This window comes from Cetorhinus maximus, chromosome 19 (genome assembly GCF_964194155.1).
Source record: "Cetorhinus maximus chromosome 19, sCetMax3.hap1.1, whole genome shotgun sequence".
In the NCBI taxonomy this organism is placed as follows: Eukaryota; Metazoa; Chordata; class Chondrichthyes; order Lamniformes; family Cetorhinidae; genus Cetorhinus; species Cetorhinus maximus.
The window spans coordinates 64,604,513-64,631,441 of NC_135897.1; the positions used below are offsets into that span (position 1 = coordinate 64,604,513).

Below are 26,929 nucleotides of genomic sequence, written 5' to 3' on the forward strand. Positions count from 1 at the left end.
TGCATCATTAATTTTCTGCATCAATATTTTTTAGGTTCTACTATTTAGGATAAAAGTCAGAATAAAGTCTGACAAGGAGTTGGTTTTACTAAAAGAATAAACAATGTTCCTTTTTTTAAATACAAATCATTATGCTACACATGTACCTGTAAGATATATCAAATTTTCTTGGCCTGGGGGTATATATGCACAAATCATTGAAGGTGGCAGGGCAGCTTAAGATCATGGTTTAAAAAGGCATTTGGGCTTTGTAAGTAGAGGTGCAGAGTACAAAAGCACAGATGTTATGAGGAACCTTTATAAAACATTGGTTCAGCCTCAGCCAGGATACTGTATCCAGTTTTGAGTACCACAATTTTGGAAGGACTTTAGGGAGGGTGCAGAGAAAATTTACAAGAATGAAGTCCCTCATCCTTGGAACCAGTAATGAGGATAGATAGTCATGAGGAGAATCTGGGGTTGTTCTCCTTTGAGAAGGTTGTGAGGAAATTTGATTGAAGTGTTCAAATCATGATGGGTCCTGACAGAGCACATAGGGAGACTGGTCCCATTGGTGGAAGAGTCAAGAACTAGAGGACACTGATTTGAGGTATATGGCAAAAGAACCATTGGCAGCATGAGGAAAACCTTTATTTACACAGTGAATGGTTATGAATATGGTGGAAGCGGATACAATTGTGGCTTTTTAGAGGGAATTGGATAAGCACCTGAAGAGAAACAATTTACATGGCTACAGGGAAAACGTGGGGGAGAGTAATTATCTGAGTTGCTCTTGCAGAGAGCTAGCATAGTGACAATTGGCTGAATGTCCTCCTGTGCTGTAACCTATACCCACTTGTTCAGTTATAACTAGAATCGTTTTGTATTAATAATTATTTGTAAAAACTGGTAAAACAGCCTGAAGGCTGAGAAAAGTTAAATTCAAAGTTTTACAGTAATTTTTTAAAAAATTGTATATATGTTTACATTTGACAACATAAAATAGCTCTTTAAGAATATGTTCTTCATATAAAGTACATAATAAACTTTATCACCTTCAGCAATGATATCACACACCATTGTATAATATAATATAATTCTGACCATCACACTGTCATGAAGACTCTTTTAATCCTGCTTCATTATCTCGGAGGCAAAGCAAGATTCTGCTCACCTTCAATGCTGGCCATCAGACCAGACCAGGAACAGGTACTTTGTGGAAAAAAAACATAGTTTGTAAACCCACTAAAATAGTTTTCCTTTAACTAAATGAAAAGACAAACACAAAGTACTATTTGTCCAGAAATCAAAATGTGACTGTAAGTAACTGGGACTTGACAGAGCTGCACCTTTTCCAAGATCACGTGAGCCCACCTTGCCCTTTCTCCCTTCAAAAGCTTCGAGGCTGCCCAAAACACTTAATGTAAATCTGTCTTGCCCAGCTAAATCCCCGGCTATGTTGGCTGCCATGCCTCTGCTAGACAGGGTCACGGGGGTCAAAATCGATTTCACAGGCCACCTGGAGAGCCCAGGCCGTGAACTGACTCTGACAATTTTTGTCAGAGCTCTGGCGGCCTTACCTCCCAGGGCTAGCCCCGGCTCGGCCTGCCACTGCGACTCGTGGATATTAGGTGGCTAAGCTATCGCAGGAAGAGGCCAGAGTTGTTGACCCTGTTGCCTGACCCCTTCAAACTTCAGCACAATTTTTCTGGCAGTTACCGTGGTGACTGGGCACCCCAAGCTTATCCTAGTTACCACAATAAAAAAAAACACAGGAGAAAAGATTTTTTTTTTTGTTTTTGCAACCTACCGTGTGGTAATGATTCTGAGCAGCAATTTAGGCTGCTCTCCCCTCGCCAGCGTCATCCCCAATACTGTCTCCAGCAGCTGCTTTCCCGTAAATCCAGTAAAGTAACCAGATGATTTGATGCTATGCTCGACCTTTATGTTCATTTATATTAATAAACGTCACTGCATAAAGTGAAGGCATCTCCAGTTAAAGTTTCCTCAATGCAGTGTGGAACCTGCCCCTTCCAGCACCAGCTGACACACACCTGCTTATACATACATTCTTTACAATGACATGAGACATAGCAGGTGAGACAAAAGAAAAGTGTGAGTGCAAGGAGGTAAACAATCACACTCTTACATATGAGAAGCGCAATAAGCAGAGTTTCGACCAAAGTGAATTTTATTCCTAAAAGAATTCTAAGTGGGGAACGCATTTTCTGCCATTCGAATATGAGGAGACTTTTTGCTACTTCTTAATTAGTTTGCTGTTGAATTAAGTGCAGCAAAGTACTTTGAATTGTCAAGTTCAAAGGTGGTTTGGGGCCATAATAGTCCTGCCCGTTCCCTGGTGACCAAGATCTGAGACTGATGAGTTTTGCCTGCTGTCCTGCAAGCTTTGCACCGAATGATAATGGATCGGGCAGTTAAGAAATGACTGCAGGCACCTGATGGTTATCTGTCCCTTCCGTGGACAATGCAGTCGTACAGTGGATATGATCCCGCACATCTTGGTTGTTGCCATTGAACTGTCCATCAGATCAATTCGGGCTTTCACGTTAGCCTTTCTTCTCTCCATTGCTTTTTCCATTTGAGATTCCCATCCTTTTCCGTGTGTGTGTGTGTGTGTTTTTTTTTAGCATGTTTTATGTCCTCGAGGCACTTTTTCATGTCCTGGTAATTTGACGAGGCACACTTCAGACTAAAAGTCCAATTGCCTTTCCAACATAAAATTACATTTCACTAGCTTCCTTCCTTGTTGGTGGTTGGAACGACTCAGATAAATGATAAGATTTTATTTGTTATTCAAGTGGCACATCTTTCAGTCTAAAAATCACCTGCATTCGAGATGGAGCTACTGCCACGATTGAAAGTGCGCGCACATACCTAATCATTGAAACAAAAAGCATGTGAAAGAAAACCAGAGGCTGAAGACAAGTGGACTATTAGTTAAAGTAAATTAAAACAAGAAATAGACTTCTGAAATGGAAATGGTTGGGAAAATAAAACAGGGGAAGTAAAGAAAAAGCAGGGCAAATGTGAGAGTTTACAGGTAATAAGACTGGAAAAACAACAGTTTATGCAAAGATTTCTTGTATCGATTTGGATGAAGAATGCTGTAGGGTGGTATTTGTTGAACTGAGAGCAGATTAATGGTGCCATATATTAATGCTTTTCGCTTTATGATGGCTACCACAATGGTCTGCTTCAGGATTTGGCCACTCGGAAGTAGGACACTAGGACACTGTATAATTAAGCCTTTGGCGCAAAACTACTCTGAAATACAAAGAGCTGAGCTAATCTAAAAGCTCAAGTGCCCGTAAGTAAAACTTCAGGAAAAGTTATTGAAAGTGACAAATGCACGGTGACAAATAATCAATATAAGAACATTTCAGTGTTCTCTTTGTTTGTATGCATTACTGCCAAGTGATGGAGCGACCTTTGAAAGATTAACAGAACTATTACAGAAAATTTCAGCCAGAGCATTTTCTTAACAGAGTTCAAGTGGGGAAGATTTCTACCTTAAGCTGGCTTGCACCAGCAGGGTTGGATGTGAAGCGTGAACTAGAGAGACAACCAGCTGATATATCGGTTAGGCAAATCTGATAGACCGTCCCTCGACAAATTTGCTCGTTTCTAATCTCAAATTGTGTCTGAAAGGTGATGTCTTGTGTGATAGCTATAATTCTTCGCGTACAGCACCGTAAATGACCCAGACTGTCATATAATCGATGTGAGAGCCTCAGCTGTCACAGACCTTCAGCCCGCCTTTTCCTAAAATGATAACGTGAGTTGTCATTTGAGGAAGTTTTGGGTTTCACCATTTGGGATGATTCGGTGTGTGAACTTCAAATGACAACGCGCATAAAACTGGCTGTGTTCTCTAATACAAATGTGTCTTGAGGTAATTCTCTTGTCAGTCTAATTTGAAACTTGTTTATAACCCTCCCCTAAATGGAAAATAGATACATACTAATTAACTTGAGGAACATATAAACGATATTAACCACATGCGCAGAATTTACATGAAGTCGTTACACTTAAAGTATATGTAATGTGCTCTTATCTTTAAAATGCTTTTGTTACTGTGTATTATGAATAACAAATTCTAACTTAAAGTCAAACGTTGCATTTGTTCAAAATATCCTATTCGTGATGTGGGGAATCTCTTGTTTTGATTTATAGGTGCTTTAAGTGAATATCCACCCTTTATAGGTAACAGTGGAACACTTGAGTAAAACATTGGGAATGAGATAATTTAAAGAATTCAAATTTCTGTCTCTGGAACTGAGATACAATCCCAAACAGTTTACATCCTCTAGTAACACACAATATACCTTTTGTAATCCTACAGACAAAGCTGAATTTGAACACGTTTAAGAATCAAAGCTACACTTCAATTAACACTGCTTCTGCTTTATCAGTAATTCTAACAGCTATAGCATAGGGGAATTTGGTAACAAAAAACCTGGGCGATCCAGCAGCTCTGTTTTACCAGAGAAAATGATCGTAAACAGAAATTTACTTTATTCTGAATGAGTCAGTATGAGAATACTGTTTGGGTCATCTTTGAAAGGCTAAGGCGGATGGAACTGGCCAGAGAGAAAAGATTCACTATTATATCTAAAACGGTTACCGTTTGCGGAATATTAAATAAGACAATATTTCACACATCGTTTTCTTTAAAGTAACGGTTTCAAAAAAGTTGAGCGCAGGGTTCATTCCTGTTAGTTTCCAATACTGGGGAAGGTTCGGAAAAAGACTTTGCAGAGTTCTCTGCAATTTATTTTTGGATCCAGACTGCACAATTAGGCATCAGTCTTAATAACTGCTTAAAAGGCATGCTTTCTTTCTGTGTGTTTTAATGAAATGGTAATGCGTGAATTTTAGTCCAGGGTACTGAAATCTCATCCACTGACTGGTCCCCATTAGTCAGAGAGCTGTCACTTCCAGCAGAATCACAATGACGAACCCCACAGTGATAGCGCTCTGATCTCCATGATGGTTACGATAACCGCTTGATTAAAATGGCTTGGTTGTTCTGCCGTTACTTGATAAGCGTGTGAACCCGCGTTATTTACAATAATGTGCAGTGCCTGAATCGCAGCGATTGCATGTACTTCTGCAGGGCGGTCTTCTTGCAACAGATTTCGGCCATCAACTTCCTGGTCGTGCTCAGAGAGGAACACCAGCTTCAAGTTGAGCTGCAGCAACTGCCTGTAAAAATTAATGAGAAATTTGATGATGTTCCCCAGTTCGATGGCTTTGCCCAACACCACTGATGCTAGTTAATCCAGTTTACTAGTGTGCAGGAGGGAGACCAAACGTAGTGAGTACTGGCAAACTACATTTAAGGCAATTATACAAACACGGTACTCTACTATTACACTTTAGACAAACACCAGTCTGTGAACTGGAAAATAATCACGCAGATTAATTACGCTTTTCGACACACAAACAGAACCAGGACATGATTTAGCCTGTACTAGTTTTCTTCAGTAAACAATGTGCACTTCATTGTGCGGCAAATCCATATATTCAATTCATTGATTGAAACTCTCCAAGGAATAGGCAATACTTATAGTTAGACTTAAGGACTATAATGTAGTAATTACGTCATTGACAATATCAATTACCTGGGCAAAATGTTCCAGAGCAGATTTGTGGGACATATAACTTAATTTCAGATATTGGTCAATTCCAGAACACATCAAATGTATTTAGTTGAAGCCTAAGAAGGCCTTTGGGTCCGGAAGGCTTGTAAACTAAGTTGGTAAACAAACCTTTAAACCTAGCAGGAAGTATGGACAGGACCAAGAATTTTCTATGTACGAAGTCAAATTCAAACACATCATTGTTATTTGCATATAATAGAATTGAATATTGAAGTTAAATTACCAGTCAGTGGTATCGCTACAGATAGTTTGGTGTCATGCACGAGTTCATAATTGTGCTGTACTTTGATTACAGAGTTCCAAAGCAACCTCTTGGATTAATAGAAGATAGAGCCCCTCTGCATTCCAGTGCTGTCTACGACAGAGAAGGCAAAAAGAGTATGATTCAGTGCTTGTATAGGGACCACACGGAAGCATTAATCAGGTCGTGAAAAACTAAAGGGGACTATAGATTCAACATAATCGAGTTTCAACTTCTGGCAGTAGTTAAAGAATAGGTGGACAGCTGGATAACAGAAATTACTGTTTAAGTGAAGTCATGCGAATAATTGAGTAAATTTAACATTAAGATTCAATCCATGGTGATTAATAAGAAATAGATTTACCTTCCTATATAAATTTACGCGTAGATTGTACGGTAATTCAGATAATGATCAAAAACAAATCAAATGTGATATTTATGTACGTTTAATTTTCATGTAATTAACATATTGTTTAGAATTTGGTTGCAGCAAAAAGTGCATAATTCAATAACCACCCTGTAATACAATTAGTTCATAATTAATTAACTGTTTTGATAAATAGACGTACTCAGTGCGCAGCAGACTTAAGTTTCCCTATTCTTATTTCTGACTATAGACTCCATATGAGTTGATATTACAGTTTGAGAACCTTCCCCATTAGTGTCTGGCACCTAAGACAGGTGAAGGAACGTTTGTTAAGTGTTTCTGAGTTTTCCTGGTCAGTGTGTTTTTAAAGTTAAAGGGAACAGAATTCTATCTGTTAGGTAGCATTTAAATAACGCTATTGATAACTGAATGTGTGTGCATGAGCAGAAATTGTCTTCTGTTATAACGAATTGCTGCCCATGCCCTAACGGTATTCGGAAATCACTAAAAAAAAATCAGATCGTCACAAGTTTTAAAAACTGGTGCAAATGTTTTTCAAAACCAACTGTTGAATTGTTAAGGGAAATCACAGCTTGTCGCACATGACCCATCCTTCTCATTGGCTGGTTGCAACAGTGCTTAAACATTGCATCTTAATTTGAGAATTTAACAGTTTTAATTTGTGTGGCATTTGTGCAAATTTGAAACGTCGACGCAAAACGGGGAAAGATCGATCTGGTGTAGCAGATCAACAAGTGGGAACTGAAAAAGCAACACGAAATACCATCTGCTTCAAAGTTGATGAATATAGGATGCGACTGCCCTCTTCCCCTATTAAGCTGCCAAGGATTTTTTCTAACTTTTGCACAAAGAAATGAACTATGCATTTTCTGTATGTACATCGTTTTCATTTCTTTCATGGCTTTCTCTGGGTTACTGGGGTTGTAAACAAGACCACGCGATCGGGGTTGAGTTTGACTCCGTTTTCCAATGCACTGAAGGCTCAGGCTGTGCGCAGCGGATAAATAGAGCCATTGTGGGGCCAATACATAAACCATCTCAACTTTTGTCAAGCTTTTATGCGAAAAGCACACAAGACCTCAATCGCTTTTCAATGCAAAAGACACCAAATCGTTGAGATGACATTACTCGCAAACAGACGCAAAATGCGAAACTCCTACGACGTTTAGGTTCAGCAAGCTAGGGAACAGATTTCGGTCTATTTTTTTTTGCGCGAAGATGAAGGGTAAAATAGTGACAAGCCTTTCCTTTGAGTTTATTCATTTAGTCTCTTGAATGATCACCCAGTCTGCCGCACTGCCTAATTTATGGCTACTTTGCTAACGTTCCCGTTTCAAGTCAAATTCAGGGAAGTGTGTGGGACATTAGTTTATGACCCGTTACGTTTTAAAAATAAAACCGTGATTTGGAAATCGGAACCGTCAACTTCTGAACTTTCGATGCCATTTTGTTTCGACTGAATATATCATTGCGTAACGGTTAACGTGCAAGTGTCAGGGAAAGATTCAAATGTTCCCTTTGTTTTAAATTGCTTTAAATATAATTTGTTTTTTTCTTTTAAAAAAAAAGTAATGCTTGACAAATTTAAGAGAGATTTATTTCTTTTGGAAAGTAGAACGAGGCAGATGGTAACGGCGTCATTAACAAACAAACTTTGGATGTGCAAGTCAAGCCTGAAATTGGGAGGGATCTGGGGAACAATGGGGGCCGGTGTTGTAAAATCTCCTCTTTCTATTCACCCAAGCTAATATGGGATTCTGTATGGCTGTCTGCGTCCAGTATCACGATTGTTTTTTGAGTCTGGTTGTGACAGGGATAGCGGTGATGGTTAGGATACTTTGTGAAGCAGTAAAGTTTTCAGACACGCGTTTAAATGTAACTGATTATATCAGACCATTACTGCTTCTTCGGGTTGGATGTGCAGTCTTACAACAATCCTTATCTGTTCCTCAATGTCCCCGGGTATGCAAATGTGAGCTAGTTACAGCTCACAGCGCGCCTGTTTCTCTGAAGACAAATGGAATTTAATGCATTGAATAGGATCGAACTTTAAAACATCCTAAAAAACCAATTTCCAAAAGCTTCCATTTTAACCCCATCTAAATGAATGTACTGAATACCGTGTCATGACTATTATCTAACATTAGAATAAGCCGACGTCTTCTTTGGCAACCATTCCAAAAATATATGATTTCGCATCATAGCTCACTTTAAACAGATTAATAATTGCATTATGTAAAGTTAGATGGTATGATTTATGACACTTTGAAACTACAGCTCATGGATCAGCAGAACGGACAGTCCCAGCCCTTTCATCAATTCAGCTGCTCCCAGTAAAGTCACGTGCCTATTTGATTAAAGTTTCCAAAATCGATTTATTAAAACGGTGTAAGAATTCCTTGACAAAATGCGGGTAGGTTTTTTTTAAATGGGCAACTGCAGGAACATCAACATGGTATTGACAGCTTGACAAAGGGTTAAGGATGACAGCATCCTTTTGTAAGCTTTTGAAGGAGCGATAACAATTAGAGTGAGCGAGGCGTGCTCTTATCTGGAATAGTGTTTATCCTAATTTGTTATTGCTATTTATTTCAAGTTGGTCCGTCAAAAAGTTGTTGGTGCATTTGTAACCGAGGGAAATTTGTAACAACGTCCAATTGCGAAGTTGTAAAGAAATATGCAAACGTCACAAGCATGCATATTAATTAGTAACACAACGCCAAAGAAATTTATGCTTTATTTATGGCATAACACATCTTTCAATAGTTCAGTAGCGGCCCAGTTATTCAGAAGTGCCAGAATTGATTGCACAATAATATCTTGAATCGTACACAAAACAAAGGGTGCAGGTATTGCTAAATGGTCAGCTCCGTGCAACCTGATCGCTAGTGAAAGCTGACATGCTCATACACTCGCAGCAAAGGCTTGTCGTACCTCCAGCAGATCTTTAAAGCTGCAAAGAACGTGCCCTCGAGGCATTCTTCAAGAAAATACTAGTCTGGCATTTGGTCGCAGGCAGTTTTATAGGATTTTAAAGGCCCCGATCAAACGGACTGAGAGTGATCTACGTTAATGTCCGGATGACAGTGTAAGAAGGTGCACCTGCGGGGGTATCCGCTATCTGCCCCGTTCACGTGTTGAATGGGTTTGAAGATAACTCATTTCGATCAAGACAATCACTTAGTATATTTAAAATCACCCTATTTGTTGCCTGGGAGTTTCCTGCTTCCACTGGGACCCAGTGTCACAACATATTTTCGTGTGCTCCTTTTAGCAAGTCTTCCTTTTTGCATTTGAACGATTCGTTAACTTCAAATTTGCCATTCTCTGGATATCAAAAAGACACGCCCTGCTGAATGGCAAATGTTGTTCTGATTTTAAAAGCACATGTGGACGCTGACTGGAAACAGTTCTAATTTGACAACCCTTGTTAACAGGTTTATCGTGCAGCTGACACTGGGCTTCCTCGACTTCACTGGACCTGACTCCGATGAGTGACGGTGAACCTTTCTCTGCTCACGCTCAAAATGCCCGTTTGCCCAGTGAATGCTAAGTTTAACGCTAAGCCATCCTACAGGACTCAGCCGTTCCCCCCACCCCCCACCTCCCCCCTTAATATCCTTCATGCAATTGAACGAATGATCTCAGTTTAGTCCTGATGTGCGGGTAACCAGTTTGCAAATAAACCGTAGGAATAAGGTTTCATATAGGGTGGGATTGAACGCTAATGCCACAACTCAAATCTTCGACTGGTACTCGCAATAGTTACATGGAGATAGAAGCGTGTCTGTGTTAATGTCTGCAGACATTCAAAATGAAACCATGATGTTCCTTCTTTGTTTCAAAATGGGTCTCCATTTCAATGGGTTTAGAAGTTTTCAACAATTTGTAGGAACTAACAATGAAATAATTATACAGACTCTATGTATTCTTTCCTGTTCACTTAACGGCTGCCATCGCACCGGAAATCTGATTTCCCGCGCAGCAGCTCTGATGTTTGGAAAAGATAGGAAAATATCTGAGACACCAGATACTCATTACTTATTCATACTATTCAGAACTCATTACAATAAAACGTGGGATGCAGAATGACATTTTTAGCTAAAATGGGTTATCATCCTTACTCACGACCCGCACCCTCCCCAAACCCCATTCGCCGTCCCAAACGTAAACTGCTTGGGGAAGAAAGAGGAAGTGTTAATCTCAGCGAATTCCCCAATAATCCAGTGCACGGCGCTGGGGTCGGCGGCAGTCACATGTACTAAACTCCCGCTTTCACACTTAACAGTCACGACCTCATGGCGTTTCTCCGTGGATTCAATAGAGTGCATTTCCAATCAGATTTTGAACCTATGGATCAGTATCAACGTATGTTTGTGATAGCTGTGTGCGAACTCTAGGAAACACCATCTTAACTATATCCAATACTTAATCTCGGGGCATTCAAACCGAGAGGCGCTTCATCACATGCACCCCATACTTAGTACTTGAAATGAACAAAAATAAAAGGACACAACTGTAGATACTGGAATTCTGAAAACAACACAAAAATGCCAGAATCATAACGATGGATCTACACCCATCTACACATTAGGTGCTGTGTTCTCTGGACAGGTGCTGCCTGACCTGCTCAGTGTTTCCTAGTGTTCTCTGGTTTTGGTTTAATTTTGAAAATTTCCGTTCTTGGTTATAAGCATATCTCTGTCCTTCCAGGTCTCTGCTACTGAGGTTCATTCCTTGATTCAGTTACAGATTTACAAAGCCTGAACATGCTAGTAATTCACATTCACTGACACACAGAAGCGCTAAGGCTGGGGACTGAAAGGGAAAAGGATAAGGGAGAGAGGGTAACTGGAAAAAAAAATACAGTATCACAGGGTGTATGCCAGCACCACGGATCTACTGCAGGTGCCCGAAGAACAGTTCATTGCATAGTGCGCACACACAGTAGCGTTCAGATTACTGTTACAGATGCCAGTTGGAGTTTCTCAGGGCTGCCAAGTCCAGATGGCCGTTGTTTAGAGCACTCTCGAATGAAACTTCGGAGGCAAGCAAGGTCCAAAAGATCACTGGGCATGTTCCAAACCATTTGCCAGTCGTCAGGCCACTGAGACGGACCTATCAATAATCACTTAGCAGTAGCCAGTCTATAACTGTCGGTGTAGTACAATGTGCAGCACTGTGAAGTTAAAAAAAAATGTTCTCTACAACAACTACTTAACGTGTTCTAGGATTCGCTTTCCATCATTAGGTGTTAGTGCTTACATGAAAGTACAAAACACACGTTAACACTTCGAGTTGAGGAAGTAAAGCTTCAGGCAGAATGAAATATTTGTTCCGATCGAAAGTATTTCCGATTTTTAAAATGTATTTACAGTTCTTTATGCGACCACTCCCTTAAGCGTTCAAGGTTGTGAATAAAGTCCCTGAAAGCGTGGCGGAAGCAGATTCAGTGCTAACTTTCAAAAGGGATTTGGATATGTACTTGAAAGGTAAAATAATGCAGGATTATGGGGGCACTTCTCTAATTAGGTAGCTCTTTCAAAGAGTTGGTACAGACACGATGGGCCGAATGGCCTTTTTCTATGCTGTAAAATGTTATAATTCTATGAAATGAACGGTATTGGCCAATAGTAGCGGGAAATTCTACCCAATATACTTCATAAGCAGAGAGCAGGTGATGCACCTTTGGTTAAAGATATAATTGAGAGCAGTTGCATTTCAACTATTGGAAAAAAAAACCTGGCATCCACTCTGTGCAACGATGCAATTAGCAACGCGACATGATTAAAATTTACCCCCCGCCTTAGTTTCGTTTAGATTCATTGTTTAATAGCTTCATGTTTTCATATAGTGTTTTGAGCATGTTAAAACAAAGATAAATCACATTATTTTTCTTAGGTTCCCTTCAGTGACATTGATACCTTCCAAACCGTATTAATATATCTGAATTTAGTGTCTAGCTGTGATAAGAAGCGAAAAGACGAGTACAAGTGGGCAGCCGTTTCTGGTGATTGCGGTATGATGTATAATTCGATCAGAAAAGTTGTGAGTTTATTTTCAATATAATTCAAAGTATCCTGTACTTAGCACAAAGTCGACCGTGCAGTAGACAATAATGCAGACTTCAACAAACCGGCATAGAGAGTAACCAGCACTTGCATGAAACTCCTCATATCCAAGGTTTACCCATACCCAATTTTAATGCGTGTTAATGTATTTGCGATTACCTATTATTTGACATCCTTGTGAGGCAGCTGGGCAGAATCTATAACAGAAATGAGATGTATTTTAAACGTACCCTCTCTTTTAACAAATAGTACAAGTTTATTCACTAAAACTCTGCATCCGGTCACGATTTGACATTTATACGTTTATATCAGCAGAATATGTTGCAACATGAATTTTAAAAACATTCTGAGGGAACTTTTGATGGTTATTCGCCGTGTCTTCAATGATCGAGCCCTTGTGTCCTGACAGCCTGCTATATTTTTGATAGAAGAGTAATGTGTGGTTGGTGCGAGCGACACATCTTCGCGACCCCTGCTGAGGTGAGAACTGGTATCAAAGCGCACATTGTTCTAAGCATGTGGCGAACCAAGTACAGTACAAAAGAATTGGAAAAGCAGCAAAACAGTGACGTGCGAGAAGCTGCATCCTTCTTACTCTTTTTTTACTGAGGAAGTAAGTCTTTGACTTGGCAAATGCTCTTTGCAGTGTCTGCCATTACGCTGTGGTTTTTGGATGCAGATCCACGCGCGATGGGTTCAGTATGACTGGATAGTTAGATCGCGGCCCTGGTTCTCCAGTGTATATAAAGCAAGGGTTATGAGACCACCCTTAACAACTGGTTCCACTGCGCTAGGCTTGCCACCTGCTGCAGTATGAGTCCGCCTCGGAACTTTGGGGCGCTTTATTAACTCACTGGTGATCCTGTTTTGAGGGAATTGGTGCTCCCACCACTCTCCTTGTAACATTCAGGTGATTCGCTCCCAAACATGCTCAGAGTCTTATTGTTGTTCAGCTCAGTTTGACGTGTTTTGGGCAGTATAACTGCGATGTACCGGCTGAGTATGGGACAACACAGAATTACGGATATGTAGATCCTGGAGAAATTGTGACACCCTCCTAGATGCCCCAGCTCCCCTCCCTCCCCCCCCTCCCCCGCACCCACCCCCCCGACCCCCATACACACAAACACACGCAGCTGTGCTTTGCTGTTGTAGTAGTGATAGCATTTTAGATCAAAATAAAATATTAAACTCTTACATCTTTCCCAAACATTAGTGAGCAGTATTCCCAATGCTTTGGGATTCTACAACCATTAAGTTCATTGGAAATCCGCCATCTACTTCATGGATCGAACAGCCAATGTAGGGTTCAGGAGAGCCATGTGTTCATTTGGAGTTGTCAATCTCTACAAATAATGTAAAGTGTTCGTTTCTACTGCTCTGCACCAATGCAATACTCGATCATTGTTAACATGATAACAGGTGCGATGTGCAGTGAAAACGTCGCTTTTTAGATCATTCGAACATTCTGTTGATATTACATATTCACAAACAGTTGTTACCTAAAAACTCTCAGGACAGCATGACCGAATTAATGTCCTTCCGTGGCTGACAGAAAACGATTTCAGAAGCTGCCTATCTACCTTTTGTTTCCCCAAGCAGGCATTGATTAGATTTGTGCGACCTGGGGGATAATATCATGGGATATTTGAAGAATATGGCATGAAGTAAGTTTATTGCAAAGCTTGACTTAGAATGAAGCTTTGAAATTTCAGTTCAAAAGGCGTTGGAAATCACAACGTCGACTTTCCAACTACCCTTTTACATTTCGGGTTACATGACATACTGTGTACAGAACAGTGCAATAAAATTTGCAAAACGCTCTGCCCTGGTTAACACAATATAGCCTTTTCTGCAGTTTGAAGTGCTCTCTAGCAACCGAGGAAGGGGTTGTATTTGAGAAAGATTTAGACTGTTGCTAGGCGTCCGGTGCAAAAATTCTTCTATAGGTCGTCAGTCTGTGTGTGGCTTAGTTTGTCAGAGTAGAACTGCAGACATCTGTTGGAACTTCCATATCTCTGTTGTTCATTTACAGGAGCCAACTTCAAAAATCTCCACAATTAGATCTGCATTGTATTTCCCGACAACACTGCGCAGAAAAAAGGTCTTCTCTGTCGGAGCCAATCCAACGAAGCGTTTGACGTTATTAAATAATAAAGCGATTGTGATTTATATTGTTGCCCAGAAAAAGAGGCAATTATCCGCTCTTATGTTTCCATAAAGATCGCATTAGCTCGAATTAGTAATCAAACAATATGCTAGCGTTTAAAGTACGAGATCGCGATATTACTGTTATGGTTGAGCATTGTTGTTCCCTTACTCCGCTCTAATAACAGATGCCATATATAGAGCAAACCGAAAAGATACACATTTTAAATCAGTACACGTTTAATCTCCATTATTTCCACACTGGATAAGAGGCAAATGCACGTAACCAGGAAAAGAAGTGGAGTCTGTAAACCTTTTTAGTCGTTTCCGCGCAGTTCAATTTAATATATACTAAGTATTAAAATGATTGAACCCTCTTACTGGACACAACCAGACAGTGACTTTTAGTAGGCGCTATCTATAAAAATATATTTTCTAAAATTAGTGATTTCTCACATTTGGGTTAGTTGAACTAGGAAATATATCCAGGTGGTCAAGGAATACTTATAACATTTCTCAAACTTTCCATAAGATAAACAAACTTTGAGCACCTGAATTTGGTGGATAATAGGATGTAATTCCGTCTGCCGTCTATCTGTTGTATCTATTCATCTATCTCCCGCCATATGTCAAAACGTTTAAACATGAAGCAAAATATACGGCGTTATTATGCATTACTGTTATTTATATTTAATATTTTATAGCAAGTTAAACAGTGGTAAGGCACGAATAGATATTTTGCAATGTGTATAGAGTTTGAGGTTTATCTTTCACCGTTTACCTTACCATCATTAATATCATTCCATCCAATCAAATTGCTTAGAATATTTATTGATTTAAACTGGAATTTGACGGGCCATCCATTAAAGATTTGCAAATTTAGATCAGTCGTGAGAGGAAACAGGTTTAACAAGCAAACTTTCAAATCCTTTCAGAGGCCTTTAGTACGCAAAATGCCAGCATTAATAACGAGGATTAATCCCGGGGGTGTTTGGAGATGAAATACAAAGCGATCAAGTAGCACTTTTAGGTGCAAAGTGGGAAACTGTAGTAGACTCAGAATAGCTCAGTAGCAGCAGTTTGCACATCGTTGTCACATATTGTATTTGACACCATATGCATACATAATCCGTTGAATAATGGCGCCTAAAGTAAACCGACCTCTTCCCGGCTGCATAATGTGGGTTGAAATTAAGTCTTTTACAGGGATCGTACACTGTCGCTTGTTTAAACGCGCGAATAAGAGAATGTTCAACAAAGGTCTTACTTAAAATGTTCTGAGATAGGGCGAGGATAAGAACTCTCATTATGCTCCGGCTCAATGTAGTTGCCTCTCATGGTAGAGAACACTGCAACAGAAAACTTTTGAATACGTTTAGCTTACTGCAAGTTTTCAATGTCATAAAAATGAATTTGAAATAATTATTTTCATCATTGATTCTAATCGGCTGACTGTCTTATCGCCTCAACTGAAATATAGAGGGACACAGAGCCATGTTTAATTTGTTAGATGTTCGGCGTAAAAAGTTTTTTTTCTATTCAATTCCCTGGATCAGCGTATGGAACTAGATGACTGTATGAATCAATCAATCGTTGATGATCATAAACTGGCCAGTAACACTGTGACAGGTCGGCTTTGTGGTGCCTTATTGTAATGGATATGTTTATGGGCTTCTGGTAACACAAGCAGACTCTTCCGTTCCTTTTACCCAAAATGTCATCCCGAACTGCAAAACTCCAAAGTGTTCACCGTTTACTTTGCAGCCGTACTTGATTAACCAGCTAACAGACTAAAACCCAAAGGATTTCACTTCCCTTGGACAGTAAACTAATAAATGATCAGCAAATGTTTCTGAGAAGTTCGGCTGTTGTATTGCGAATCAAAAGAAAGTCTGCCTTCATATTTTGATTTCCACCACATGAATGGCCTTTTATTTTGGATAAAACAAAAGGTTTTTTTAATCATGCATGATGATTCACAACATGTTAGGAGCTATTTAAATACATGTTCAACGTCAGAATTCAATTCAACATAACTTAACTGATAGTGGCCCATCGGGCGAGTTAATGGTATCTTCTCAGGAAAAGCTGTACTTAATATTGAATCCGATTGTCATACTTACAAAACACAACCAATCGTTGCAGCTGGCAAAAGCAATTTTTGCACAGACTTTTGCCTCATGGAATAAAACTGAGCTAAAAGTTTTCAACATTATGAAAGCTTATGCATTACAGTAATTGACTCCGAATCGGATATGAATTGCTCAGGCACACGAAATGCAAAGTTAAATTGTATTTTGTGTACAATAATGTGGAGCGAATCCGGATGTCCTGGACTCTCGCTGCAATAATACTTCTTTAAAAGTTAATTGCGTGCTAAATTCTAGATTCTACTCCCATTTTCTTTTCATTTTTAAAATTATAGCCGTCAAACAAACTATTACATCCTCGCCTATCAAATTGCGGCAAAATATCACTTAACAGTAGGGTAGTGGCGTTTTTAAACACTGCAGGTTATACTTAAATGATTATAATGAGAGTGGGAAACATCATTTTATTTACAGAACTTCACACTTTGTTTCCGCAATGGGTGTAGGCAACTTGTAGCCGTGACGTCACTCTTCCTATATTAGCATATTGAGGGGATGCTGAGTCTGTTCTTGGTTGATAAGGTCCTCTGGAGGAATGCACTGCTTGTTTAAATACCTTAATTACTTTCCCTCTATCTGCCAGCTATTTCCAAGTTCTGTAATTTGAAAAAGAAATCTTAAGAAATAACATTCCACAAAACGCTAAACAGACATTGAACAGATCGATTTTAATACAAATGTTCACAGTGTCACAGAACTTTACTCAAATCTTTTAAAAGACGACTGGCTTTTCTTTTTGAAGTCCCTCCGTCCATTTGCTTTGTGCTGAATGTGTGGTGCTTCTATCACTTTGAAACCAATATGCAGCAACCGACTATATAGATTGGTACTGGTGCTGCTCGGCTCAGTGGCATTCTAATACGCAACTGAAGTCAGAAGCCAGTGATTTGCATGCGGATGTCTAAGAGGTGAAAACACTGCTCACCCCTACAGCTGCAACAGAAAACTCAACGCATTTGAATTGTGGAAGCACAAATTATACGTCGGACTTATCACGGTCACCTATATAAAAAATACACACGCTTTGATTAACTGCCTGAAATGATTGTTTAATGTCAAAAAGGGAGCACTGTTATATTAATATTGACTAGTTCTCTCTTGTCCGTCAGCTGTTACCGTAATTAGCAGTGTATGTATTTTTACTTGAATTAAAATATTCCCCGTGAATTACAGTCACCACATGTAGACTCACTTTTGATTTGTACGTTAATTTCAAACGCAGATGTAAAATACAAATCGGGAAAGAAGCAAAATGAATATTATTTCTGGGAAATTCACAATCTATAACTGATGCTTACATATAAAATTACTGCAGGGGCTTTTTTCAATAAATGCGAGCAGTGTAATTACGACAGCAAGATACAACCGTCAGCAAAGGCTGACATTCAGGCTGCTTTTGTCACTTTCAGCTGGAGCTGTAATGTAATGTGTTGACCTTGCGCTCGTTTATAAAATGGTAAAACGAGAATTACGTCGTTGATGCGACAGGTTACAGATCAAAAAAGGGAATGATCTATTAGATTAAAAGATTACTAAACTGAAGTGGATATATATCCAAATATTTATATAGTCAGTTTAAGTCGATTCACATTTCGTCTTAAAATATGTTAATGAAAGTAGGTATTACTAATCGCTTTATATCAATTTATTAAAGCTGCGTGTAATGTATTTAAAAAGCAATGTGGTGTAGAGGGGGTTAAAGCAGAGTGCCTGGCGTGAAAATGAAAAAAAGCCACAGGATAGAGTTTGTTGTGAAGCATCGCGTTCTTGCGGACAATTCAGACCATTCATAAGGCGCTTTCTTCAGGGTTTGATGGTTATGGTGCAGTGAGCCTGGTGATATACAGCTCACTTCAGACCAGCCCGATGGCAATTTTGCGGCTCACATTGTTGTTGTCCACCCCCCCCCCCCCCAAACTTGAACAGAAATATGTTTTGCTTTGTGGGAATTCACGCAGATAACTACAAACACTGAACCTGATACATTCAAAGTAACAAAGTTTGGAGAGATCCCATTAAACAGAGCCATGGCGCAACATTTTCAACTTTTACACCCACGAAGGGTTTGTACGCCAGCATGAATGCACAGCGTCAGGAAGGGGGATCAGTAAAATGCTATGAGCTATCTTTAAAGGAAATGTACTTTAACTCCTGAGGGTGGGAGGGGGCATTCTGGATCCTGAGCCGTGGGAAACTGGGAGCCAACTAGCAGAGGGCGATGACGTCAGGGTGTGAACCTGTCCCCGTTGCCAGAGAAGACTCGACTCAAACTCCTGATAGGACCACCGCTTCTTTTTATCTTTCCCATGTTCGCAAAGGGTCTCAAAAAAGGGGGAAAATCTTAAATTAGAATGCTTGAATTAATATGTCAACCGCAATGACTCGCACTGTTTTAGATCTTCTGGTGTTTGTATAAAATCGCTTTACTGAAAACAGCATAAATAAACATAACACGGCATCCTTTATATAAGGTTTTATTATTCATTACCAGCCCGGGAGAAGTCGCTCCTTTATTTCTGCCTAACCGCTCCTGCAGTTGCAACTGCTTGATTGATGGAGGAATTGCAAGATGTAAACTGGGGTGGAGGCGGTAGTTTACATCGTTCAGTTATAATTCAGCAATTAGTTGGGCCTACAAACTGCCAAATGTAGTTTAATAAGGAGAATCGCTATGACACTCCATTCGTGGTGCTAATACGTCTGCGCCATGTTTTCTTTAGCTAGCTCTCTGAGGTGTTAAATTAAGAGATTAAAGTTAACCAACAAAAGGTCTGGTTAATCGACTAATTAAATTTCTAGACATGCAGACAACCTAAGGCAAGATATGAATTTGGGGCCCAATCAGAATCTATAATAGATTTAAAGTTTCTCTCGCCTCCCTTCAGCATTCGGCTGCACAGTAATAAGAGTTTCAATAACATTCGCATTTTGCACTACGCATAAAACATTGGTTGGAGAAACGACACGATTGTAAATAAAAAAATGTTTTTTTTTGTCTCGAAGGGAAAATTGTATTTTTACAAAGTGCGAGAAAGTGTCCCACTCTGCAGATGACAGATGCAACTCATTCAGGATTTCATGAAAACTCTGCATTTCGGGAAACAACCAATGAAGAATTCTGAATTGATTGAATGATGGCACCTGTTGCACCATAACCAAGCCCTTAGGGTCGGGTGGATGTTCTCTATGATCCCCTATTGACGCGTTGAAAGTTGCATCTTCTTTTCCAATCTTTAGACGAAGCAGAGATCTCCACGATCTGAATTGCCTTTATTTACTGCGCCTCCTCGGGTTTATCGGAGTGTTGGCGAGTTACTGAAAGTTAAACCTTGCTGGCATAAAGGCGGTGTTTAATTGTCACCATGTAATGGCTTTAAATGGGAATCCCATCACACTTCCACTTTAGCGGTATCGCTTGTCCCTCCGAGGCACTATGCAGGTTTTAGGCTATTTTCTGTCAAAAAGCTGTCAGCTGGAACCCTCAATGGACCACTATACAAAGGTCTCGATTGAGACCCCCTAGCTGATTTAATTCAGCATTGTAATTATTAGTTCATGTTCCGTTAGCTTATCTGTCCTCATTCAATGTATATTATTGTCAGGTAATCTCACTCAACAAGTACCATGGCTTTATACCGAAATATATTTGTTTATGGTGCATTCGGGCCATGGAAAATCAGACACATTTATGATAAATATAAATGTCGCATTATAAGAAAATAGAAAATCAGAAGCTATCCAATAATCGGCAGACATTTAAATATGATGCATTTGGCTTTTGTGATGCTCTTTATTTTCTATTTTTAATCTATGTTTGTATTCATATGAGTTTATTAATTTGCGACAAAGATCATCTGGGTCGGACGTTAAACTGTCTTCAGAATAGTCTGACCACGATTGCGTCTATAGGTTTGATCAATAATTAATTTGACCAAAGCTGTCTGGCCCTGTCCGGCAAAGACGCGTTTGACACGGTTGGCAACTGAGTCTAAGCTTCGCTAGGGATAAACTGATCTGTTTGGATAACACAACAAATATAAAATTACCCTTTCCCTTGCACCAGATAATGGTAAAATGTCTTAGTTTCGCCTGGAAAATGTGGAATATAATCTGGAATGGAAATATTCAGGTGGCAGAGGACTCTCCATACTCTCGTTGAAATGCGTTCGCTACCAATCTTAAAGGGCTTAAGGAATCGTTTAATATGGAAAAAAGAACACACATGGTCCTCAAAAAAGTTGGACAAATCAATTGTTTTATGCTGCACTCTAACGCAAATCACATTGGGTAATCACAGTGTTACTTTATTCACTCCTCGTTTATAGTGGCAAATTAGAGATTAGAATTTCATCATAAAAAGTGGAAAACAAAATTTTACTGCATCTGTGTAGGAGCCACTTGGGTCAGCGCTAGAAGAGGCAAGTTTTCCAATGTATAATTTATGTCATAATTGTTACACAACTACTTTCAAATGAACGGCAGGGCCGTTAAGACCATATTCAAAACATTTCTTTCTTATGTACATGAGAGGCCAATTGCGGCCATCACCGCATGAATAATCCCTATATGCATCACACATGCTGTGCAATTCTGCAAATTCCTTTGGTGCCACGAAAAAAACCCGGGCCTCTGTTTAACAGGGTCTTTAAAAAGGGACAATAGTGTATGTGTACCTGTTACTAAACTCCTCCCAGTTCTCAAGTAGTTGTAAAATTTGCTAGTCCCTTCTTTCCAGGATTCCCGATTCCTTTAGAAAATAACACTTCCAAAAATTTAAAATCATGGGGCAGATTAAAGTATGACAAACTAGCTGCATCCCTCTTCCTCTGGGTCATCAACAGTTTTTAAATTTTATTCCAATTTTTGCAAATGGATCTTAAATCGCAAGTCTCTCAAATCGAGAGCTCTGTACTGGGCTTCTCTGCTCCAGTGAAAAGTATCCAGACTCGGCTTTCATCAGGAATAGAATAGAATTTCATCAGCAAATCCAATATATCATAATTCAGCAAAAAAAAAATTAGACCCGGGCTTTGTGGTCAGCAACGTCCGTGGAGTGTTTTTTTTAATTCTCGTTTCTATTCCTAAAGGTCAGACTGCAATAAACGATACTAACTTCATAGGATCCGAAATCATGTGGTCCAAAGTGCTGTGCTTCGTGTTTAATACATATAACAAAAAGTAGAATTATTGCCAAAAAAACTACGGCCTATAATTTACTAAAATGGAACAGTAATAGGACGCTTATAATTTCCTGCAGTAATGGAGTTAAATTACCACGATCATCATTGTAACTAATTCTGACGCAGCAGAGAGAACATTCGCGTTCTCTCCAAACCGTTCCAAACATTAAAGGATTTACGGAGGGATCACGGTGGGGAAGAGTTCAGAACCTTCCTGCATGTGTCAGTATTTCTTTTCTTTACTGCAAGCCTCGAGAATTTGACTGATGCCGAGAGTCCATATCTAACGCAGTTTATCCAAACTGCGCTACTGTGCAGAGTCAATCTCCAACCCCCGCTGGGAATACAGAAACAGGATTAGAGCAAAAAAAAACTCGACATTCTGCGCAAAAGCCTCCCTTCACGCGCTTTCACACAACTTCCAGTTTCTCTCAACTTCCCCGTGCTTTTTTTTGATCGCCGAATACAAAGATGGTGTTTTAGACATAAAATCAAGACTTTCCAAACAACCCTCTCTTGATATATTCCCAACAAATATTCATATTTAGGAAAGAAATGTTAAGTAAACGTAGTGTATACAATTTGTTGAGCTGAACGCTACTGTGCTATATTTTAGAAATAACCAACTTAAATCAATTTTGCTTGGTTGTTTGAGCTCAACAAGTAGCAAAGCCAAAGATCGGGCCTCTATTAATTGATTACTTTGATTCCTCGCTCTTAAATGTAAATTAAGATCCGTGTTGATCAGAGGCATCATGCGTTAATAGGTCCGAAACAGGTCAAAAGTTGATTTTGTTTTATTGCCAGTGTTGTGGGGGAGGGGTATAAACTCGCTCACTTTACAACACAAAGTGAAAATTAAGGGTTGAACTAACTTCAGTTACAGAGGAGCAACAGGCTAGAATTTAATTGTTACGAACAGATATAAAGTCGGGATTTGTCTTTATAACTCATTCAAATTCAGGCACCTTTGTTTTAGCTTCTCTACTAGCCCAACTGCGAATACGTAATGAAGGTTTGCGAAAGCAGAGAGCAGTAAAATAACTACACAACTCAAATGGAACTCAAGTGTCTAAATTTGCAAAATTTATTCATCTCAAACTCTGCATAATGGAAAAAAAACGTAAGGTCGAAATGTTCTGTTATAAGGCTGTATTAGTTAATTATATACATGGACTGGTCGGCAGACTGATTCAAATAATACAGAGCCGAGTTGCACAATACACTACGGAAAATGAGAAAACTTAAAATATCGTCACAATAAATTTACAGAAATATTACAAACCATAAGAAAATAATTCAAACACAGTAACTTCATGTTTTCAGTTTCGGAACAAGATGAAAATATGAAAAACAACATGACTATAAATTAATTAACAAGGGTTTTGACCTGCAGGCCTTATTTTGCTGCTTTTAACAATGAGTAAAAAAACAAAAATTTAGTACAATCTAAAATTTCGCCCGTTTTCGTGAAAACTCCACACAACAGTTCGTAAAATCGATGACTCAATCGCTTCACTTTCGTAGAATACCCAAACAATGAAAATGCCCCATTTCCAGCCACTCTTTTCCCATCCTTCTTTGCATTATGTTAACAAGAGCAAATGTACAGAAGCTTACACTTGCGAACTGTTATAAAAATTGGCAATTTCTCAGTTTACAAACTGTGGACATTTTGATTGCCGTTTTTCTTGATAAATACTGTACAAAAAAGTGGCATGTATAATAAAACTTTTTTTTTCCTAACCGAGACTAGCTCTAAAATATTACCGGTAAAGACTCTTGCAAACTTTTTGCAAAGTTTCTACCAGGGAATCATAGGACTATAATTGTTTTAAGTATTAAGTCCCCCCCTCCCCCCTCCCCCGCCCATGGTTCTATACAAGTTCTTTCTGCATGTATTATTCTGTACAAAAATAGTCCAAAGAAGTCCGATTTTTGAGTTTTGTTTGTTTACAGTTTTACATATGTGTTAGAGGAAGTGTGCCGTTTATGCCCGTCCCTGGGACAGGTGCGCTCTGGTAATGTTGGGGCATATGCAGTCTACTCTGGGCGGTGGGCTCGGGCACCTCAGCTCCGGGCAGGTACATGCTAATCATGTCCCGTAGGTCCCCCTGACACGGTGGACCCCGAGAGTGAGTGGTGACTGGGGGGCTTGTGCTCGACTCTGACTTAACCACCGATCCCATTGATCCCAGAGCCATACCTGTGCTTTGCTGCGTGTAGGCTGGGGACATGCTGTAGGTGGGCGAGCCGTTCATGTAGGTCTGAGCGCTGGTCATTGAGTTGTATTGCAGCGCGCTCATATCATAGCGGTGCATCTGCTGCATCTGGGCCACGTTGTGAGCGTTCAGGCCCTGGTGCTGAGAGTAGCCGAGCTGCTCCTGCATCATGCTGTAGCCTCCGTTCGTCCAGCCGTTCATGTGCGCGTAACCGTCCATCCTCTGGTTGACTCCAGCGCCGACTCCGACTCCGACCCCGGCGTTCATAGCACTGGCGCCGGGCGCCAGCAGGCCGCCAGGCAGAGTGTACTTGTCCTTTTTCATCAGGGTCTTGGTTTTCCTCCGGGGCCGATATTTATAATCCGGGTGCTCCTTCATGTGCAGGGCTCGCAGCCGCTTCGCCTCGTCGATGAACGGCCTCTTCTCGGCCTCGGATAAAAGTTTCCACTCCGCCCCGAGCCTCTTGCTGATCTCCGAGTTGTGCATTTTGGGGTTTTCTTGGGCCATTTTCCGCCGCTGTCCTCTGGACCAGACCATAAACGCGTTCATGGGTCTCTTGACCCTGTCGGGACTGTTTTTCGCGTTGTTTCCCGCCGAGTTGGAGTTGCCCGTTCCCCCCGAAGTTTGTTGTGGGGCGGGCGGTTTGAGATCGGTTTCCATCATGTTGTACATTCAACCTGATGTCTGAGAGCTTTTTATATGTCTTTTTTTTTTGGTTGAAAGAAAAGAAACTTTTCTTGTTCAGTCCGAAACAAAAAGTAAGGAACGAACGTGGAATTTGTTATATTTTCGTTACTCTTGCAACTTATAGAAACCAAACAACTGGCACTTTCCAGTGGAGAGGGAAAGAGAGCAGAGCCTGACAACTCCTGATACTTTTTTGAACAAGTTAATAGACAACCATCCATGTGATGGGGGCTGTCAGACAATAAATGGCTTTGCTGCAGCCAATCAGAAGGGCCCGCGGCCCCAGACTGACAGCTCGCCCGGCTCGATTTGCATAATAGGGGGCGTGTCCCGGAGGTCCCGCGCGCCTCTTAGCAGCAGAGCGAGGAAAGGGGCGGGGCCTCCATCCACGGCCCACCACCACCCCCCCACTCCCGAAAAAGAAGCCGGCCGGCCAATCAGCGGCCTGCGCATCTCATTAAGCTCTTCCGTCACCTGCGCTGTTGGGAGGAAGAGGCCGGAAAATGGCGCCGCCGCTGCAGGTGTCTGTCCCCGCCGGCGCTTGAGTGACAGCTCCGCTCGCTGTCAATCAAACTCCGCCTGCTTACACCACCACCACCACCGTCCCCCCACCTCCCCTCCTCCTCCTCTCCCAACAACAAACTGGCGCGTCCTATATTCAAGCCTGAAAAGTTCCCTTAGCAACGGCATCGGTCCGTATTCACAGAGAGAGGGAGAGGAGGGGGGGAGGGAGGGGGAAAAAATCACCGCAGAATAAGCTCCACTCATTTATAGATTAGTCGTATGAAGCGAAATCAACGGCGATTCAAATCAATGACTAACATTGCTCCTGTGTTTTTGCACAACTAACATTCTGCAACAAGACATTTTGTGGGCAATTTTGGGTGGAAAGCTAAGATGAATAATTTAGTTTCTTGAAACAACTAAATCAATCCTTCTGAACCATGATTCAACGGCTAGATAATTCTAAATAAAGGGTCTCGGTGAGGACAGTCGCTATAATCCCGTTGTTCCAGTTTTCTTTCGCTCCATTTTGAAGTTTCGCAATTCTTGAGTCAGAATACTATCAATCACATTTTTAAAAAGTAACAAACGGACCTCGAACGAATGCACGTGTCTTAGGAGGGCGCAATCATACATTTTTTTGCTTGAATTTTATGTTTTGTTTTCTTGATTTTTGTTAACACACGGATTGAAATTTAATCAAGCCTTCTTTGACCGAATGTAGGAATTTGAATAGGGAAAACATCAATGTCAATATAAAGACTAGCACGTCCATTACAAATAGGTAGTTTTGTTCCCCTTGTTGTCAGTACACTGTAGCTAACAAAGACTGGTATAAGTTTACTTCCACACCGTTGTTTGGATCTTTTCACTAAAATGCACTTGAACACAAATAAAAAGACTAATGGTATTTCAGTGTTTATGGTACTTGAAAGATCACTATTTTTCCGTTCAGCCGCAAAAGAAGTTGTTTCTTTAAAAAGAAACCGACGGGCTCTCTAATTAAAACAAACACATTTGGTGCATATCTTTTTTTCGTTCGTTAGATTTGTTATTTCAGTTTGTCAGTTTACGGCAGAGACCTGATCTTTTGGTTGAGCAGAATAATGTATGTAATTTGAGCAGAATACATTCGATAGCCACAAAGTCTAATTTTTTTTTACGGGTAAACAGCCGTACATGATGGCAACAGCACCACATGCAAACGTATTTGCGAACCTTGTTATCTTGTTTTCGCCATCCGTAATACATTTGTAACCTATAAGAATAGTAATACATTATTCGTTTATATTGCAAATTACTTCCCTTTGTAATAGAACTGGGAGTTACACGCAGAGTGTGGCGTGTGTTAATATCGCCGTCTGCTGGCAACATCGCTTCAATGATACCACTTTTACTCTGCCATTTAGAAAATCGCTACTAAGCAAGAACAAATACTAATTTATCAAACAAACCTACGGAGTTGCGATCAATCCGTATTGTGAATTAGCTAACTGCTAAAAAGAAAATATTTCCTCTTAAACGAATTGCATTTTCTGATTCATTTCATCTTTATTTCAAAAGGACTAGTTAAATTAGATTTCTATTCGGCTAGAAGGAATAAAAGTAAGTGCATATTATTTAATTTATGGTGTAAGTGAATTATGATTAATCAAACAATAGAAAGGGCGCTTAA

General features: G+C 40.1%; 1 protein-coding gene and 1 long non-coding RNA gene across 3 annotated transcripts in view; both read right to left on the reverse strand.

Moving 5' to 3' along the window:
• Positions 1–4,411: 4,411 nt before the first annotated feature.
• The window catches only part of LOC144693858 (uncharacterized), a 136,086-nt gene continuing 113,568 nt past the window's right edge, over positions 4,412–26,929 (reverse strand). Inside the window, exon 3 of one of the 2 annotated variants that reach the window (XR_013579609.1) lies at positions 4,412–5,205. This is a non-coding gene — a long non-coding RNA (uncharacterized LOC144693858). Of the gene's footprint in view, positions 5,206–16,418; positions 17,258–26,929 lie in introns of those variants that run through there. The other variant, XR_013579610.1, reaches the window with a different exon arrangement.
• Positions 22,906–24,950, reverse strand: sox2 (SRY-box transcription factor 2). Its single transcript, XM_078563962.1, has one exon. It carries the CDS (start codon positions 24,733–24,735, stop codon positions 23,803–23,805), a length of 933 nt encoding a protein of 310 aa, XP_078420088.1. The 5' UTR covers positions 24,736–24,950; the 3' UTR covers positions 22,906–23,802.